This window comes from Cyrtonyx montezumae, unplaced genomic scaffold, assembly GCF_038088225.1.
Source record: "Cyrtonyx montezumae isolate F1298 unplaced genomic scaffold, pur_monq_1.0 scaffold_5, whole genome shotgun sequence".
Lineage (NCBI taxonomy): Eukaryota > Metazoa > Chordata > Aves > Galliformes > Odontophoridae > Cyrtonyx > Cyrtonyx montezumae.
The window spans coordinates 16,749,436-16,768,969 of record NW_027072056.1 but is presented as its reverse complement, the minus strand read 5'-3'; the positions used below and the strand labels follow the sequence as shown (position 1 = coordinate 16,768,969).

Below are 19,534 nucleotides of genomic sequence, written 5' to 3'. Positions count from 1 at the left end.
GATGTCTCCGCGGACACGTGGCTGCACCAGACCTGACAAAATAGATATATATATATATATATATATTTTTTTTTTTAATGAATCAGAACGCCGGCGGCTGTGAAGGGCAGAGAGGCGCTGCTTCCCATATCGCCCCGTCTCCATTTCACACTCGGCCGTCCCCGGTGCCCTCGTGCAGATGGCGGCCGCCGCTCCCCCCCCTCAAGGACCCTTACTAAACATGGCGCCCGCCGCTCTGATCCCGTGGGCGGAGCCGGGAGGAGGAGGGGGAGGAGCCGGACGCGGAAGTGGCGTCACATGCGGCCCGGTGGCGGGGCAGGGGGCGGCGGCGGCGTGGGGGCCCCGCCGGCAGCGCGGCGGTTGTCTGGTAACGGCGGGCCCTGGGGAGGAGCGGGAGCGCGGTCCGCACCGCCGTCCGAGCCGCTGTCTGCAGTGCTGAGCGTGGGTGCGCGGCCTGGCCTCATTTGGCCTCGTCCGTGCTGCCCGGGCCTGGTCGAGGGAGGATATTGTGACCTGCATGCGGGAGTGGGGTTATAGTGGGAGCTTGGAAGCGAGCCGTACGAAATCGGTGCTGGAGCTATGCTCGTGCCGTGTGAGCGACTGTCAGCGCGTGTGGTGGAAAAGTTTGCCAGCATCGTGCCTTGCTGTCATTCTTTATGTTGTTGTTTTAATTACTGGCTGGGAACACGTTGGTTTTCATAGACATGGGTTCCCTGCTTGTTTTGGTCACTTTATGCAACTTTCCCCACAGTTACATAATGGCGGAAGCCACTGTGTCCCCACTGAAGCACTTCGTGCTGGCCAAAAAGACCATCACTGCCATCTTCGAGCAGCTGCTGGACTACGTCACCGAGGGGGCTGCTTTTGTGGAAGGTTGGTTTTTGGCTTGACACAAGGCCTGCTCCATTGCTTTGAACTGGTTTTGTGGCAGTGCAGTGTGTGCTGTGGTACGTGTCAGTGTGCTGCTTGTGTAAACATATGCTTTCAGATGTCATCGTGTTTTTTGCTTTAGGAAAGTGAAATGCTGTGCTGGTAGCAATGCCTGGGATGGTCATGCCTAATAACAACTGGCTGCATGGTGTGGCAGTGGCTGCTTTTGTGTTGGTGAAAGCTGAGCTACCTCGCATGGTTTGAGACTATTTATGGCCCTATTTCAGTTCCTTATGCATAGAAAAAGAAGCACAGAAAGTAGGTTCTACCTAATAGGAAGGTAGATCATAAAGATATGATGCAAAGAACCTATGGTTACAACAGCACAGGTTTCAGCAGTGTGGAGGCATGTGTTGCCACGCATGTTGGTTGCTCATTGTCCTGATGAGCTCTATGCTGAGAGGACAGCCCAGCCTGTCTCCAGTGTCCATGGCAGTCCTCATTTCAGTTCTTGGAGGAGGCAGTGTCACAAAGAGCAGGGCCAGGCAGTAAGCCCATGTGTTGCAGCCTGAAGAGGTTCATTCCCATTATGAGATCTGCATGTTCTGTTTATATGTAGATAGGTTTTAACTTTAGGAGTGAGCCTGTTGATTCACCTGTAGTGATTTGATGTGATTTCCCAAGTGCTGTGTGGGGCTGTCAAAGGACAGGCTAACATCAGGGACTTTGTTTTGTCTTCTTATTTCTGCACCGTTAAAATTTAGGCATGGCATGTGAAGTATTGATAACGTAGATTTTGTGTCCCAGAGCGTACACGCTATATGTGATAGTATTTGTTTGGTTTTTTTTTACCTGTGTGTAGCAACATACAGGAACCCAGAGCTTGAACATGTAGCAACAGAAGATGAATTAGCAGAAATACAGGCATATAAGAAGAAGTTAGCAGTCATCGGTGAGGTGCTCTCACGGAGGCACATGAAAGTGGCGTTTTTCGGCAGGTAATGAATGAAACTTCCAGAGCTTAATTTCATCTCTTCAAGACTTAATGTCCGTGTTTGTAAAATGACTGTACCAGAATCAGTTCTTTGTTATATGATCATCCTTTGAACATGCTCATTCCTACCCTTACAGACACTAAATATTTCTGTGATGCCATCTCGTTCCATTTGCATAGCTTAATTATATATGTTGTTACATATTTGAATTGATAAATTATGGGAAATAGTTATTTTGTGTAGGTCCGTTGTTTGACTTAGGAAGATCAGAGTTAGTTGCCGTGTCCTGAATGTCCTGTTTGTTTAGCCTGGTGGTATTGTTTGTTCAGTGTATTTGTTGTACTGAACTGATGTTTTTAAGAACTTTTGTTGCTGTGTATTATAAGTACTGAAAAACAAAACTTGGAGCTGCTTATTTCCACATATAAGCAACTGAAGAAAAATAGGCAGTCCTAGAGGCCCTCGATGAAAGGAGATAAATAAACTGCTTATATCTGAACCTTGGCATTTCACAAAGTTAGAAGCTGAGCACAGTTACAAGCTGTGCTACACGGTGAATGTTGCTTTTTTGCATATTCAGCACAGGGAAGGATTAATTAAACCTTAACCTGAACTCTCTCTCTCTGATGTTTTGAATGAATTTGTAAAGTATTGTACAATGAGTACTGAACTTTTCTGCTAGAGGAAGTGGCTCTGTTAACAAATTACAATCTGTGCTTACTTCACACTACTGTGTAAGAGTTCAGTCTCAAATCTTTATGGGTGAGGGTTAGTGCAAGATGGAGCATTGCTGAGAACTTCATGTCCTTGTAGAGGTGCTGAATTGGTGAATGGTTGCCTTGAGTCATTAGAGCACTGGTTTAATTGAGCTACTTTTTCTGTCTGAAATAAGGACAAGACTAAGTTCCATGTTTAAAGACAGCATTTACATCATAAGGATTGCATGAAATAAATAAATTTGAATATCTTTTTGCACACTGCTTCACATCTTCCTTTGGAGATCTTGATTAAGTTGAGATTATTGTCGATTAAATTGTTCTGAGTTGGCTCTGATGAGAATTCCCAGCCAGCAATACTTGGAGACATATCTCAAGGCATTGGTGCAGTGCTTCTTTTGCACCATGTCTAATGCTTACAGGGCTATGTCAGAAGTGTTCCTTCCTCACTGGCACAGATCAGTGTTTTCTGAGGGCAGTGTATTAAGTTACAGAGGTGATAATTTCACAAGCATTTTAAGGAGTCACTGTTAATGCCATCAGAGAAGCTACTAAGTCCTCCTCTGCCCCTGTCATGCAACCTTTTCCTCACATCCTTCTCCAGCATCCCTGGAATTACTTCCTTAGCTTTGTTGTGAGCAGGAATGCAAAATCATTACCTGATCAAAACATAACTCTATCCAAAATGCACATAGGTTTTCCATCAGCTCTCTTCTTCAGGAATTCCAGAGCTGGCACAAGGCAGAGGGCAGGCTGCCCCTTCTGTGGGACAGGGTGGTGGTATTTAGCAACTGCTTTGCATTGATCTGAGGCATCATTTTAGACTAGATGCTTTTTCTGGTGCAGCAAAGCAACAAAGCTGTTTTATTTTGTTTTGTTTTAAAATAGATTTCCTATATAGACACAAGTATCCCAAGTAAAGGCTGTTTTTCCAGTACAGGTTGAGCTTGTTCAGCTGGTACAAGTTATACACATGGAAATTGGCTTTTTTGGTTGGATAGGCAATGTTGGTGTGTTGTAATTGCTGTTCTATTGAACTTTTCCTGAACTCCTTTTTTCTGGCAAGCCATGCTGAAGTGGTTTGATGCTCTCTCACACCCCAAAAAAGTGTGGGCATAATGGGGTTAAAGAGGAATGCATTCAGTTCAAGAGGAAAGTGTGCTTGCTGCTACTTTGCTGTGTTCAGTGTGCTCTCATTTTCTTTCTTTAGAACAAGCAGTGGGAAAAGTTCGGTCATTAATGCAATGCTGTGGGATAAAGTACTTCCTAGTGGGATTGGCCATACAACTAACTGCTTTCTCAGCGTGGAAGGCACTGATGGAGATAAGGCCTACCTCATGACAGAGGGGTCGGATGAGAAGAAGAGCGTCAAGGTAGAGTTCCTGAACAATCAAGGCCTTTTTTTACAGGAGCCTTTTCTCAAAAGATCTGTCTTATGCAACAGTTTGGAGTCTAATGAAAGTATAACTCATTTATCATTGTTAAGCTAATAGATGAAACTGTTGTACCTCAGAGAAAACAGCTAAGGTGTGTGTCACTGTAGCATAGAACATACTGAGTGATCTATTTTTGTAGGACTGTTGGTAAGTTCTGTTGCTGCTAAGATTAACTGTGTCTCTCTCGTTGGCCTTAGGGCACTTACCTTCTTTAACTGCTCACAGCGATGCCTTAAAAGCCCTGAGGCAGACTGTGACAGCTCTCAGTATCACACTAGCCTTGTGAGGAATACCACTTTGTGGCTCAGATGAAACTCCCATGTGAAGTTTCATTTGAGCCTGAAGCACAACTCATTCTCTAATCAGTAGTGAGTCTTAAGAAAATGAAAAAAAAAATGTTTTTAAAGAAAGGCACAAATATTCACCAGGAGTGAGTATTGCCCTTTTGACAGGTTTGTGGGAGAACTGAATCAGGCTGGTTTGCAGACTTGTTTGTGGTACACACTTTGTGTTTGTCTTCTCTCTTCATGTTCCTGGTAGACAGTCAATCAGCTTGCTCATGCACTTCACATGGATAAAGATTTGAAAGCTGGCTGTCTGGTGCACGTCTTCTGGCCCAAGTCCAAGTGTGCGCTGCTGAGGGATGATTTGGTGTTAGTGGACAGGTATGCTTTCTATCGCAATAGATTCTTCATCAGGTAAACGTGCCACTGCAGTGTTTGAAAGAGAGATTTGCTGACTGATTGCTTCTGCTTTGCTTATCAGGTTGCAAAGTTACTGAGTGGTGCTTTTTTTCCCCTCCTCTCCCAGGAGCACAGAGATTGTTCTTTTGTAGGTAGTGCTGCCTGTCATTGCTCCTCCAGGTCTGGTGTTGTAGGGGTTGGAGCAAACAGATGTCCTGTGACTGCTGTAGGAGGGGCTTGCTTTTGGCTGAGTGTGCTGCCACCTTTAAAACAAACAGTATGGAAGCGTGAGCAGAGTCAGTGTGGCTGTAAACCTTTTGCTCACTCCTTGTCCTTAAATGCTCCAGACCAACCATGTGAAGCATGAGTGGCCTGGACTTCATATCTCAAAACTTATTTTAAGGGTTGTAGGACGTGCATGTCACACTGTTGAGTGCCCTGAAAATGTTAATGTGGCCTGTGTGTTGAGCTGATGTTTCCCATGGTCTGAACCAGAAATAACAGGTTTTTCAAGCACGAAGTAGTGCTTATATTCCACTTGTTTTTGAAAAACTGACAGCTTTATAGTCCCCACTTAATTGTAATTGTTATGTTATGCAAATTGTGCTTAGGTTTATAACTCTAAATAGGCCTTTCTTAGTGGAAAAAACAGGTAATGAATAACTTACAATTCTTTCTGATTGCAATCTAAAACTTGGGATATGGCGAGGAAGAGCATTCTGCCTGGATTGCTGACAGACTGCCTGATATTTTTTTGGCTGTTATGATCTGTGTATTTGTTCATTGCATTTTGTAATGAGTTGATGGTCAAATATGTGACAGATAACTGCTAAATGACAATGAGACTTTTTTTATTTTGCTTGAGTTGAGCTTTAGACTAAAGGTGTGAAACTTCATATCTTACTATAATGTCCTAATCTATTTTCATCACTTTGTAAAAATAGAGTACTCTGTTGCTGTGATAAATATGAGTTTGTTTGATATCAACAGCCCTGGCACAGATGTGACTACAGAGCTGGACAGCTGGATTGACAAGTTCTGCTTAGATGCTGATGTGTTTGTCTTGGTTGCCAATTCTGAATCTACTCTCATGAACACGGTACGATGTGCAGTGATGCAATGTTAGTTCTTTAGTGTTTAAAATGGAAGCATTTCAGCAGTGGCTTTTTTTTTCTGCGGCTCAAGCTATAGGAGCTCAAGCAGAAAATGCAACTATTTTATGGTTCAAGCTAATATAATTTAGTTGAAGAATACAGTTAGAAATGAAGGGTCTAGCTTCTGGTTGTAGAAGCCAGAGTTGGTGTGGTGGATGAGAGTGTGATGGTGGTACCACTAAGGAAGACTTCACAGTTTCAGCCAGGCATCTTTCTGGGGGAAAAAAAAGAACAGATACCATCACGTCATGTTTAATGTGCTTTTTCTCTTTCTCTTCCCTAACAAAATTGTGACTGTCACACCGTTGGGAACAAATTTAATGGAAGGCAAGAAAAATTGAAGGAGATTCTGTTTTGTAACAAAGCAGAAAAAGACAGTAAATTACATGAGAGATGTATAGAAGAGTTGTTTTTAGGTTTTTTTTTTTTTTTCTGTTCCAGTGTTTTCCAAAATATTTGTTTTGGAAGCTTTATTAATTGTACTTCTGCCCATTTTTAGGCAGGTTAGAAGCACTGTTGGCTTGTTTCTTTGACGTCAGTTTTAAGACAACTGATGACTTTTGAACTCCCATAAGCCTTTTTTCTGTGCTGGATGTTTGTGGTTTTCAATGCTAATGAATTTTTTTTAACCTGAATCTTTAAAAACCCTTTTTCATAGTCAGATCTCTTGCAGAAGAATGCATGACAGTTTCAGATGTCTGGAGAGTTTCCTGTTTGTGTTTTAATTCATAGGAAAAACATTTCTTCCATAAAGTGAATGAACGTCTGTCTAAGCCAAACATCTTCATCTTGAACAATAGATGGGATGCCTCTGCATCAGAACCAGAATATATGGAAGATGTAAGTGACTTGGTATCTCTTGCTTGGACTGATATAAACATATATACAAAGAGATAATTTATTTGTGTGTGTGTCTTTATGCACGTGGAGGTATATATCTATATAAATTGCCAGGGTGATACACTTACTAGAATGAAAACAACAGCTTTGCCTTATTAGTGAAAGGATAAAGTGTTTGATCCAAAAATGGAAATAACTTGCTGCTTCAGCTAAACTGCAGTGTAGGCAGACAGGTAGTGCAGCAGAGGCTTCTTTAGAACCTTTGTCTTCCACAGTAAGCTTGCTTCGCATGTTCTTTGTGTTACCTTTCAATTCTGTATTGCTAATGCAGCCTGAGGGTACAGGTTATACATGTTAAAGCATGTTAGAGTGGCTGTCAACCTACAGTACAAGATGGCAACAGCCCTAAGCTCTTACTGCAAGCCAGATGCCCTTAGAAATGCTCAGTACTCTGCATATGGGGAATGTATCAGTGACATCAGTACCTGACTGAGATAACAACGTACATAAATAAAGACCATTCTAGGAGGAAATGTGTTTGCTTCCAGGCCTCATCAAGTGATTTAAAAGCAGTAGGGTTAGTAGGCATCTACTGGATAGTTCAGCACCTGGCATTGTTTGCTTTGTGCTCAAATGCTTCGATTTGATGTCAGCTTGATTGTTGTTGCCTTTTCCTCATGAGCTTTTCACCTTTCCTCAGGTGCGCAGGCAGCACATGGAGCGCTGTCTGACTTTTCTTGTTGATGAACTCAAAGTAATAGATCCCATCGAAGCGAGGAATCGCATCTTTTTTGTTTCAGCAAAAGAAGTTCTGAGTGCCAGGAGACAGAAGGCCCAAGGAATGCCAGAGAGTGGTGTGTAGGAACTCTTTTTTTTTTTCCCTCAAATGCAGAAAAAAAATATAAAACCTGCTAAAAGTGACGAGGTTAGTCATTGTTGTGTTGTGCAGTGTTGTTCTCTCCCTTATGGTCTGTTATGTTCTGCAGGTGGAGTACCTGCTGAAGGGTTTCAAACAAGATTCCAAGAATTTCAAAATTTTGAGCAGATATTTGAGGTATTTCTGATGGACTTTTTTAACTGCCTCTTTTACTGATGCAAAGGTAACTTTTGTTTATGTGTAGTGTGACCTTGGTGATCAAGTGGAGGAGTGTCAGGTATTCCAACCATGTGGCAGCTTTGCCTTATCTTTTGGCTCCATTCATCAGTTCTCTCTTAGAACAGCATGTAGAGCAGAGTATTGTTCAGTGAGGGAGGGGTCAAAGCTGAACACTAAGCTCATGTTTTGAGATCTCAATACCTGGATAGTATAGAAGAGACTGCTCTTAGAAATGGTTGTATCACTTAACTACTAGCTGCTAAAATGCCTGCTGCACTGGAAGACTTATTCTGTTCTGAACTTGTAGCTTTGTAATTCATTATTGCAGTCCAGCACTCAAACAATAAGGTAATGTGTTTCACTAATGTAAAAGTAAATATTTACTTGCGTTTTTAAAGCCAGAGTTTTGAAATCATCACCATTATCTACCTCTTAGCTCTGATGCTCTGAACACTAACACTCTTTTTGCTTCCTTGGTGTTGTCCTGAAACCATCCTTCACCCTCAGTTCAGCTGTGGTCATAGCTGAGTTCACATGTTCTTCAGCAGTAGGTCTGGGTAGATTATCAGTTAATTTATATGAGATAGGATCTGTGGATCTATCTTGTGGGATTTGGTAAGCCTAAAGCTGTTATTTATCTTCAATTGGGTCTTAGATCTGCCTTGATTGTTCAGGCTTTGTGAGCACTGTTATGGTAGCTGAGTGAGACGATGAAGGAATTAGTTCAGAGTACAGACAGTGCAGAAGTCCATGAGAATTGAAGTTTCTTGCTTTGGTCACTACTTATAGCCAAATGTGCATTTTTCTTTGTCATTTTTGTCCTTAGACTGATAGTAGGAAACTTCCACGTGGTAGGGAAAAAGTGGAAATTAAGGCTTTTAATCAATTACTGCCATGTATTTTTGCTATGCACTGTGTCCAAAGCATTTATTTTTCTGAAATCTCTCATAATTACAGTTAGGCAATCAACACAGGCTATTTTAAAATTGGTAGACATGTCACTTATTAAATTATGTGGTGTTATAAACACTCAGCACATTGGTAAATCAGATTTGAGAGTCTCAAGCTGGCCACTTAGGTGAGAATCTTCTGTCCCAAGGTCACAACCCCCAAAATGATCCATCCTGAAATCACAATAAATGTCTTGCTGAATCCAGCAGACTGTATGCAGTTGTCTTTAGTGGATATTCTACATGAAACCACAAACCAGTTGTGTCGTGGGTTGTAGGGTTTGCAGAGTTGCTTTGCCAAACAGAAACTGTGTGTGGAGGAATGATAATTCTGACTGTTATTTAGAATGAATAACCCAGCCTGAATTAGCAGCAGGGTCCTTCTCAAACACTGAAAGACTGTCTGGCTGACCTGGAAGGCAGCAATCTTACAGTAGGTTGAGTTATGTTATTGAAACATTGAAAGCTTTCATTTTTGTTTCAGTAGATGTTTATTTACAGTCTTAACAGCAAAAACACTCCTGTCTTCCTCTTAGCTTTTCCAGTCATATAATTAACCTTTGTGTTTTTCCTAGTGCTCTAACTTGGATTGTCTGGTTGTGTTGTGAGTGACTGTCATCCTTTTATCTACCACGTGCTAATGCTGGGAAGACTCTTTCCTCTGTGTCTAGTCTAGCTCTAACAATGTGCTGATATTTCTGAAACTCTGGCCTTTCATTGCTGATTTCTAGATCTGCTTCATCGAGGAACAGGGAATATATTTTATTCATTTTGTTTCTTTTGTTTTATCTATTGTTTGTAGATAGCTGGAATTTGTTCTTGCAGCATATGCTAAAGTCATAGACAAGTCTTCTAAAAGCAACATAAAAGTTGTTTGTGCTATCCACAGATTAAGAATAGTTAAAATAATAAGCCCTACCCTAAACACCACCACCACAGAGCAGATCTGATGTGAGGAAGCCAGCTGATTGCCTTCTTCCCCGAGTACAGAAGTTCCTGCTGCTTTGTGGTGGCAGTGCAGACTGAGCTCCAGCACCTTTCATTGGCCACATGACTCACGATGTACAATTACTTAGAGTCTTAATTTGTGACTAATCACAACTGACCTGCTTTGCCCACGTTAAACCTATGTACATATTTCATTCTATTTTCTGTAACACCTGAATTCCTGAACAACATTTGAGATTGCAGATTGGTTAGAAATTTTTGGAGCATTCTGTACTCATAGATTTAACACTTCAGTAATATGTTAAGGTCTGTTGGGCAACTTTTCTATCCTGTGTGATTGTCTTTGTTTCTAATTCCTAATTACACAGTCTGTGCTTGGACTGTCAGTATTGACGTAGCCATCTAATGTTTTTAGGGACACAGAGCTGCTTCTTGAAGCTGTGAATATTTATTGCAACAGAGAGAAGTGGAGCAAGGCAGCTCTGCCAGGATTCATGTTAGACATTCCTCGTTCCCAATAGACAGTTTGGAGAGTTTTCTGAAGATCTAGGTTTATCTGACATAGGCACGAATGGTTTTTGTTTACATTCCTCATTTGTTTTAGACAAAAAACCTCTGCACATTACTGTGAATGACCACAAAGGTACAGATCTGCTGCCGTGGCTTCATCTGAGACTTCAGTTCTGTTGTCTTTTGATTTCTGTATGTTTTCTCTTTTTGTTTCTCATGGGTTTAAGTTCATGCTAATAGCAGCAAGTGCTTTCTGACAGTGAAATTCCAGACAGTGTTGGTATGGAATTGCAGTAATGTGTTGTGGCTTGGGCTCCTCGCAGGAGTGTATCTCGCAGTCAGCCGTGAAAACCAAGTTTGAACAGCACACTATCAGAGCTAAACAGATAATAGATACTGTGAAAAACATTATGGACGCCATAAACGTAGCTGCAGCAGAGAAAAGGTAGGTGTGTGGGAGGGCTGGTTGGTGTTGGTTTCTCCAGGTCATCTAAGAAGCCATTTCTGTGCTGGTGGTTTCTGGGGTCATTTTGGACTGTAAAATGCACTTTTTCCATTGCTAAGAAATGGAGAATTTCCCTGGTGTGTCACTTTGACTGCTGCTTGCTTGCACTGCTCGGCCTTGCCCTTGCTCTATGACTCCTGTGGAGGGATCTTGGTTTACTTTATTTTCCTTCTCACTGACTTATGGTCACAAAGAGAATCTGTGGGATTTTCCAGTCTATTTTCAAAACTTTCAGAAGATTTTTTCTCGTTGTATCCAGCACCTCAGCAGTCACGTGTGGGCCTGCTGCTTTACCTGCAGGTGTTTGTTTATGGTAACACTGAGTACTCTATGGGAGGATGTGGTGCTCTGATCTGCAAGTGCTTGGAGTGCTGCAAAGGGTGGGAAGAGCCCACGTGAACGCTTTGGGCTGAGCCTCTGGAGCTTTTTGGGTTGTATCCTTCAGTGTCTTCACTCTCTCTTTGCTCACGAAAATATCCTTTAGTTCTTATGATAACTCATCTCTCTCATAGTTCCATATGTTTTTGGAGATTTGATTTATGAATGTTTTTTCCCCACTTTTGCTGCTGCCTCTTCTCTCTGTCATACAACATGAACTTGCTGTTGTTTGATCCTGTCCATCCACCTCCTTGCTGTGGCTGTTAATAAGGAGTCTTTATGTCCCAGCAGACTCGGCTATGTGTGCCAAACACTCATCTTCCCAAACACATCAGCATTGCCAAACTGCCTGCTTACACAGTAGTCTGTCTCGCTTTGTCAGATGCTATGAGAACCTGCTGTGAAGCCTTTGGAGAATATTTTCATTCCTCCTTTCTGTCAGTTGACCAACTCAAACCTGTGTAGTGACCCCTCTTAGTCCGAACTGTCTTTTGATGTAACTGCTGATCCTACAAGACACAGCTGCTCTAGATTTTAAGTGTGTTTTACTTAAATGATAGGCTGAGCACCTTTCAAGAGAGTTGTTTGTGACAGTTTTAGTTTCTGCTGCCTCCAGTTTGCTCTGCAGGGTCATCGGGCTCATGTTGTTGGTAAGGAGCAGTTGAATGGTGCTGGTGAGCAGCAGTAGGACAGTTTGACTGGATTTATCTTTTCTTTCTTTTTTGATTGGGAAAGGCTAAGTATTAAAGGCCCCTCATTTCTGCTCCCTCTTTATATAGCTCCAACTCCAAACACTAATTTTTAGGATAGATCTATTCAATGCACTTGTAAATTTTATATCTACATTGCAGCCATTCTGAAGCAGTCATTGTTTCTGCTTTGTTCCACTGTCACTTTGGAATCTTTTTGGCTGCTCAGTAAGCCGTAAGCTCGCTGCTTTGTGCCTAGTGGTTCGTGCTTGCTTCGTTTCTGGGAGGATTCCTGCTGCTAACAGTGGTTTCCTTTCTGCTCCATTAGAGTGCTCTCCATGGAGGAGCGAGAAGACCAGAAGGACCGCTTGGACTTCGTTCGGAATCAGCTGAATGTTTTGACAGAAGATACAAAGATAAAAATCAAACGTGTTACTGAGGAAGTAGAAAATAAAGTAAGTACTGCAGAGAGGGAGGGGCGTGCACAGGGCACGGTGTGGCAGATAAAGCAGTGTCTGTCGGCACATGGATGTGGAGCAACAGATGAACTTCTCACAAATGACTTTGCTGTCTGCATTAAAGCTGTGGCTAACCACAGAGACTCTGAGCTTCAGAGAAGTTGGATCTGACATTCTGCAAGGATGGGTGAAGCAAATCTTCAGCCTGAGTGGATGTGAATTGCAAAGAAGCGTGGGTTAGAGGTGTTTGGGATGGGCACTTCTCAAGGTGGTAGCATAATTTGAGGGAGCTTTTTGCTTTCCTAAATTTGGAGACAACGTTTATATTCAGAAAGTGCATAAATGAATATAGACTATCAGATTATATTAGTCCAGGATGCTTGGCTGGACTAAAGACTGAAGTATTTGATAAGACGTTGTTTTACTTCATATCAGCAGTACTAATTGATGGGTAAGAGATTGCTAGACTGTAATCCAGTTTTCTTGTGCGTGTCCTGAGCATACAAGATCAAAAAACACTGAGTGTCTCCAGTGCCTGTTGGGGAAAAATTGCATTACCCGTGGCCTCTAGCATCCCAATCATCTGAAACTGCCTGTGATTATAAGGAGAAGCCTGCAAGCTTTACCTCTGGACAGATGAATATTTCTGGTTAGCTGCAGAAGCTGATTGAGGGGAGTAGATTGTGACCTTGAAGTGTCCTGACAATAGCATGTCATAGCAGTGTCAAAAATCTCCCAGATTCAAGGGTTTTCCCTCTGAACACCAGTCCCTTTCAGTCGCTGGCAGAGCTACGTGCCCCGCCCAAGCTTGTGAAACACATTTGAAGTGTCAGTGTTCCATTTTGAACAAAAGAACAACAAAAAGAAAGAAAAAAGACATACCATGGCAGTCTTTGCTGAGTGTCAGGTAACTGAATTATTCGTTGTAACTGTGTTAGCTCAGAAGCCTGCTACCACTCTGCCTGGAAGAGACTGAAGAGGCATTGTACTGCTTTGTCTTTCAGGTCTCCTCTGCCATGACTGATGAGATTTGCAGACTTTCGGTTCTGGTTGATGAATTTTATTCAGACTTTCACTCTTCTCCTCAAGTGCTGAAGCTCTATAAGACAGTAAGTTTTCTTTCTCTTTCCTTTAGCTCTGTGTTTTCATAATTGGTGTGTCATTTTATGTGACACTTTGTTTAAGCATTGCAGAATCTTTTATGATGCACATGTATCTCAACCATGTCCTGGCTCTGCAGAGTGCCCAGAGCAGACTCTATTGGTGTGGGTGGGATTGGTCTATCTCTATGAAGTCCAGTGAAATCACCTATTGAATTGTGACTGCTTTGTAGGGCAGCACAGCAGTGGTGTGCTCCTCAGTGTCACATTCTTATTGAAAATGCATGCTTTTCCATATGCTTCTCAATGACAACAGGCCTAGAGAAACCCTCCCTGTGTCACTCTAATTAGGTTTTCAGTCACAATTTAAAGGCATCTTATTTGCATCATAGCCTGCTTTTCTTCCCCTTGCAAATGCAAACGGTGTTTAACATACCTCTGAACCACGTGGTGGAATGGATGAGCTGAGTAGAAGTCAGTGAGTGTAATATTCTTTATAAATCTTCAGGAACTCAACAAGCACATAGAAGATGGCTTGGGAAGGAACCTGGCTGACCGCTGCTCCAGCGAGGTCAACGAGTCCATGCTGCAGTCCCAGCAGGAGATCATTGGTAACGGGCAGCACAGTGCTGACTTCTGTTGAGAGCACGATTTAGGAAGATCTGCTTTTAAAATGATTTTCTTTCTGAACACGATGTAATGTTTGCATGATGCAACAGAAAGGGCAGACCACCCTGGCTTGGGGCTGTCTGTTTAGCTCAGTACTCATCTCTGGTAATAGCCAGTAACAGATGCTTGGGGAGGAGAATGCAGCAAGGTCAGTAGAGTGATCCGTGCCCCACTGAGGGACTTCTGAACCAAAATACAGCATCTGAAGTAATGGTTGAAGCAAGCAGTAATGGTCCTTCCTCTGGGAACTTGTCTAATCCTTTTGTAACCCCAGTTTAGCCATGAAACGCAGTAATTGCCACATAATGTTTCTGCAGTACAGACTTCACTCCGAGTCACTGCAGATTGACTTGATGGTTTTGCACAGCAGTTGTGGTAGGGTCCTGATTTAGCACTCTGGTTTTTTTTGAAGATGTTGGGGTTTTTTTTTTAGGTAGCAATGTTTCCTATGTAATGTTATTGCTTATCTGTTTCTTCTGCTCTGATCTGTTTCTGGTAATAAAAGATTCGGAGCAAGATGATTGAATGACATGAAGCCTTGTTATCCTGTTCAGTAACATTGCCTTTTCTGTATGGCAGAAGAAATGGCTGGATTGGTGGACTTAGTCACTGTCATCCTTATCTTTTACCATTGCTGGAGGTCTTTTAGTTAACACGTCCTTTTTTGACAGTGGTGCTTTATCTACAAGTTGCTTTTGTGTGGCTGTTTTATCCGAGCAGTGAGTGGGCTGCTCTGTTAGGATCCAGACTGCTAAAATGCCCAAGGGCTTTTTTCTAAGTATTTGTTTGTTTGTTTAAAAAGTCAGTGTGGATTCTTGTTGTTCTCAGAGCTGGTCAGTGCTGCAGGGATTCTGCTTGGGAGTATGCTGTCAGGCTTTCAGCATTAACTCATCCTCGCTGTTTGGTTTTATTTCTAGAAAACCTGAAACCACTGTTGCCTTCTGGTGCTCAGAATCAGCTCCACTTGCTCATTCCATGCAAGAAGTTTGACCTCAGCTATGATCTAAACTGTCACAGCCTCTGTGCGGATTTTCAAGAGGATATAATGTTCCACTTTTCCTTGGGATGGACTTCACTCGTAAACCGGTTCTTGGGCCCTAAACATGCACAGAGAGTACTTCAGGGACTGGTAGATCCCAGTTTACAAGTGAGTGCTTCGGAGATGAGGCTGACGTTCTAAGGGCTGTGTTTTGCCTTAATGAGGATAGATTGATTCATTTTTTAATTAGATATTTTTAAGATCCTATTTGCTTCTCCTGCTTACCCACTTGCTGCCGCCGCCTTTCCCCAATCCCTTCGTGTGAAGCATTTTTGGCAGGAGTTGTTTTATTGGATTATGTTCAGGGTTAAAAGGGAACCAGAAGTCTTTCCTGTACTTTCTGCAGTTGTTGTCTGAGTTCTGTTTCCCCTTGGATTGAACCCTCTGGGGAACTGTTTTATTTGTCCCCTTTGGATCCTTGAGCAGAGCCCTCGTTCTGCCCCGCTCCCCATACAACTGTCAGACCCTCCACTGCTCACCTGGAGCATTGTTCAGACTTCTGTACTGAAGAGTTCTCTTTAAATGAAAGGAACCCTGAGCATATGAAAATAACCCCAGTCTCCGTGTAGTTCTGTAATGCTTTTTCACTCAGGCTGCTGTATTCCACTCTTCTAGATCCCTCGTCCCTTAGCTACCACCCCGTCTGCTGCCAGCCTTCCTGCTGCAACTCCAGAGAACACATCACCCGATGATTTCATGGTTCCTCTGGTAATGAGTTTAGCTTCGCTGATGTCACGGACCTCCATGAGCATCATCGTTGTTGGCGGAGTGGCAAGTAGTCGTAGTGACACTCACTGACAGCAGAGATGGGTTCTCTCCTTTCTGGGGTTCATGCAGCATGAAGCATGAAGTGATTTATTAGCTCTGCTGGGCTGGATGAGCACACGTAGTACCCTGGGTACACAGTCAGACTGTAGTGAGAAAATGGCTGTGATGACATAGCTGGAATGTTCTGTCTGTGTTCAGCTTCTGAGTTACGGGGTGGTTCCATAGTGCCTTATATACTGTTGAACTGGTGGGAGCTTTGCTTTTTCCTTCCTGTTTCTGTAACCTGGATGTTCTCCATGCCAGTGGGGCACCAGCTTACAAAAACCACATGTGGATAGAGCTGTATTGCTCTACAGTAATATATTTGCTCATCTCACCTGGTGAAAGGGCTGTGAAGACAAAACCAGCAACAAAAAAGGGTGGAAATAAGTAGATTTCCTTGTAGTCTAATTCTAATTGTATTCTATAGGGCAACTCTTATTTAGGCTAATGGGTCTTCCTTTTCAGATCTGGAAAACAGTTGGCTGGAAACTCATCTCTCTCTCCTTAAGTATGTATGGGTTATTGTATCTCTATGAGAGACTGACTTGGACCACTAAGGCAAAAGAGAGAGCCTTCAAGCAGCAGTTTGTAAACTATGCAACCGAAAAGCTGCAGATGATCGTCAGCCTCACGAGTGCAAACTGCAGCCACCAGGTGCAGCAGTAAGTGTTACACAATGCAAGAGAGCTTTGTCAGTGCTGTGTGTGGTGTGGGAAGGCAGCTGAATGCTCCTGAGGCTGCAGGGCTCCTTAGCATTTATTGTAAGGGACATTGCATTTGTGATATTGTTTTCTGCCTCAGGGGTTGGGATGGCTGGGCTCTAATGCTGCAGGGGAGAGACTTGGCTGCTGCAGTGTGGTACCTGGGAGCATCTGCATCTTGGGCTTAAAGCCTGTGCTCAGTTAAAGGCTGACAGGTGTGATGTCGGCATAGACTGCGGCACCTTCTTATGATCAAGGTTGCCTTTTAAATTTGAAAATTAGGTAATTCTGTGATGTGTGCAGATCTGAAATCCCCTGGCAGCTGGAAGCTTTGGTTGCAGTGTTTTGCTGTGTGATTTATCGTGTGTTACTTCTGTAAGCTCCGATTACAAACCTGGTTTTCCTTCAGGGAAATGGCCACTACCTTTGCTCGGCTCTGTCAGCAGGTGGATATTACCCAGAAAAACCTGGAAAATGAGATTGCCCGTCTTTCCAAAGAAATAGATCAGCTGGAGGACATACAGAGCCACTCCAAGCAACTGAGGTAAGTGTGTGTGAGCACCAGGAGCCAATTCCTGGCACTGCTGCCCTCAGTGGGATGGGCATCTGAAAGCGAGGCCTACACAGGCATGGAGGGCTGTGCACCAGTACCTCTTTCCTTTACTCACAACCGAACAGCTCTTTGCTGAAGAGCTAAGTAGATGCAAGCTTCTTCCAAGGGGAATGAGCAGAGCTCCCAGAGTGCGCTCTCTCAGACAGTCTCTACCTTCCTGAATCGTACAGGAGAGGTGGCTTCCTTGAGAGTGTTTGTCTCCCACAGGTAAACTGAGGGTGACACCTTCTGAAGGAACAGGAGAGGGTTAGAGCAGCTCTCAGGTCATCATTCAGTTCAGTACCACTTCGCTTTTGTCAGCACAGTAGGTGTTTGTGGAACAGAAACTTCCAGCAATGGGGGCTGAGTGACTCAGGAGGGTCGGGCTCTGAGCGCAGCAGCGTTGTGCTTTTCTCAGTGCTGAGTTTCAGGACTAGGAACCAAACACAGATATTGCTTCTGCCCTCCTTGTGATCGTACTGCACTGAAGTAAATCCTTTTGCTTTTGTTTGTTTTACAGAAATAAAGCCATTCACCTTGAGAATGAACTAGATGGCTTTACAAAGCATTTTCTTCAAAAGAGTAAATGAAGCACCATCGTACCTTTCCCAGTGACCCTTTGTAGGACAAAGTAGAACTTGTACAGATGATGCTTCTCTGTGGAGTCACCTGAAATGATTTATATTTTTAATCTTAATTTGATTACACTTAATTATTGTAAAGCTTAATTTGAACTCTGATGGTGAACTGAACTGAAGAGCTGTGGGACACTAAAAGTGTTACGTTTGCTTTGCAGATTTGGGGCTAAAATTCTTTAACAATGAATTTCTTTGGGCACTCGACAATAAAAACCCAAATCCCTTTTGATTTCGGTTAGTGTCCAGCAGGGGCACGTGTGGCTTCCTGGCATCCAGGAGTTTATGCAGGGAGAGAGCTTAGCACCACCATCCCCCTCCTGTTCTCAGTTGGGTAGGAGCAGCCAGGGAAGGATGCTGCTCTTTCATCTGTGCTTGTTCTGGTTTTGCTTTTTTTTTTTTAAGGGAGGGGAGCGTGAGCTCCAGCACAGGGGGAAGGGGTGCAGACTGTTTCGAAAGCAAGTGGAACTGGGTTGGGAAGATGTTCCTGTTCTTGGATAAGGAAACAAAAGTGGTAACGGGAGAGCAGTCACTGGTGCAGTGCAGCAGGCTGTGGTTTCCCCACTTGCTCGTGCATCTGGCCACGTTGGCGTTATGAAGTGAACAGCTGAGGAAGTGGTGAAATGGCCACCTGCCCCTGAGAGCACAGCCAGAGCCCACGTTCAGCTGCAGTGGCTGAGTCTGTGGTTTTGACCCATTTCTGTATGCTGGGGGTGTGAGGCTTCAGGCAGAGGTGGAGCACAACATCCTGACCGGCTCCTCAGTTCTGCTGCAGCACTGATCTGTGCCGTGAGATGTGTGACAGGGATGGGGGACTGCTTTTCCCTCTGCTCCCCTCTAACAGCGTGAAGCCTCTTCACGTGGCTGCTGCCACCTGCAATCACTGAGCACCTTCATTTTTCTAACCAGACTTTTTAAGAGTAGCTTATTTTGTCAGAGAAAGCCTTTTCAGAATATTTATATATTTTTATGGCTGTATGACCAGGACTAATGGCGCATAGCAATTCAAAACTTAAAAAAGGGATTTGCTATCTATCTTCCAGTGAAAAAGGGCTATCCTAAAAGGAAAGGTTTTAAAAGCTAATACCAATGGAATGTTGTTAGCAATGTGAGGAGCAGCGTTTGCTGGACTGTGACAGCACAGCACAGCTCAGCTGGTGTTGGCAGTGCATGGGAGGGCTCTCAGGTTGTCTGAGGGAAACTGTGAACGTGGCAGTGCCAGCACAGCCTCCGTGGTCCTGAGGTCACAGTCGGTGCTCTCGGGTGAAGCACTGTGATGGAGATGGTACAGAGATGAAAAGATTACATGCATGTGTTCTGTGGAAATTTATTAAAAAAATAACTCACTCTTTTCTCCAGTGGTAATGTTCCTTGGCAGCTGTGGCAGAAGGGAAACCCTCCACCTTGCTTCCCCTGCAGGACAAAAGCCATAACCTTTGAGGCTAAATGTAATGAGTGTCTCCCTGTGTGTCCCCACATGCAGTAGTTACTGAGCACTTCATTCAGTTGTGGAGAAAAGAATTAGTGCTACAGCCTTAAAAAAGAGTGGAAGATGGCACTGCACATCAGGAATTCCACTCTCAGCAGTGAAGGAATGGTGTAACACCGAACAGCATCGGTGGCCAACGACCATCCTGCACCCTTAGTGCAGCCTGAGCAGGCCCTGGTGAGTTGGTTCTGCCCCCAGGAAGCCACGCTGGCTGAGAGAGAAAACAGTTCCCGTAACATCTGTTCAGGAGCGCAGTTCACCTGCGCAGCGT

At 43.5% G+C, this 19,534-nt stretch overlaps 1 protein-coding gene across 1 annotated transcript; it reads left to right on the top strand.

Moving 5' to 3' along the window:
• The first annotated feature begins 716 nt into the window (after positions 1-716).
• On the top strand, positions 717-18,281 carry MFN1 (mitofusin 1). The gene is made up of 17 exons (XM_065748375.1): positions 717-873; positions 1,733-1,868; positions 3,792-3,954; positions 4,558-4,682; positions 5,691-5,799; positions 6,587-6,694; positions 7,395-7,548; positions 7,681-7,748; positions 10,522-10,643; positions 12,099-12,225; positions 13,233-13,337; positions 13,837-13,939; positions 14,915-15,144; positions 15,652-15,807; positions 16,312-16,508; positions 16,957-17,091; positions 17,660-18,281. Exons 1-17 carry the CDS (start codon positions 759-761, stop codon positions 17,727-17,729), a joined length of 2,223 nt encoding a protein of 740 aa, XP_065604447.1. The 5' UTR covers positions 717-758; the 3' UTR covers positions 17,730-18,281.
• The last annotated feature ends 1,253 nt before the right edge of the window (positions 18,282-19,534 follow it).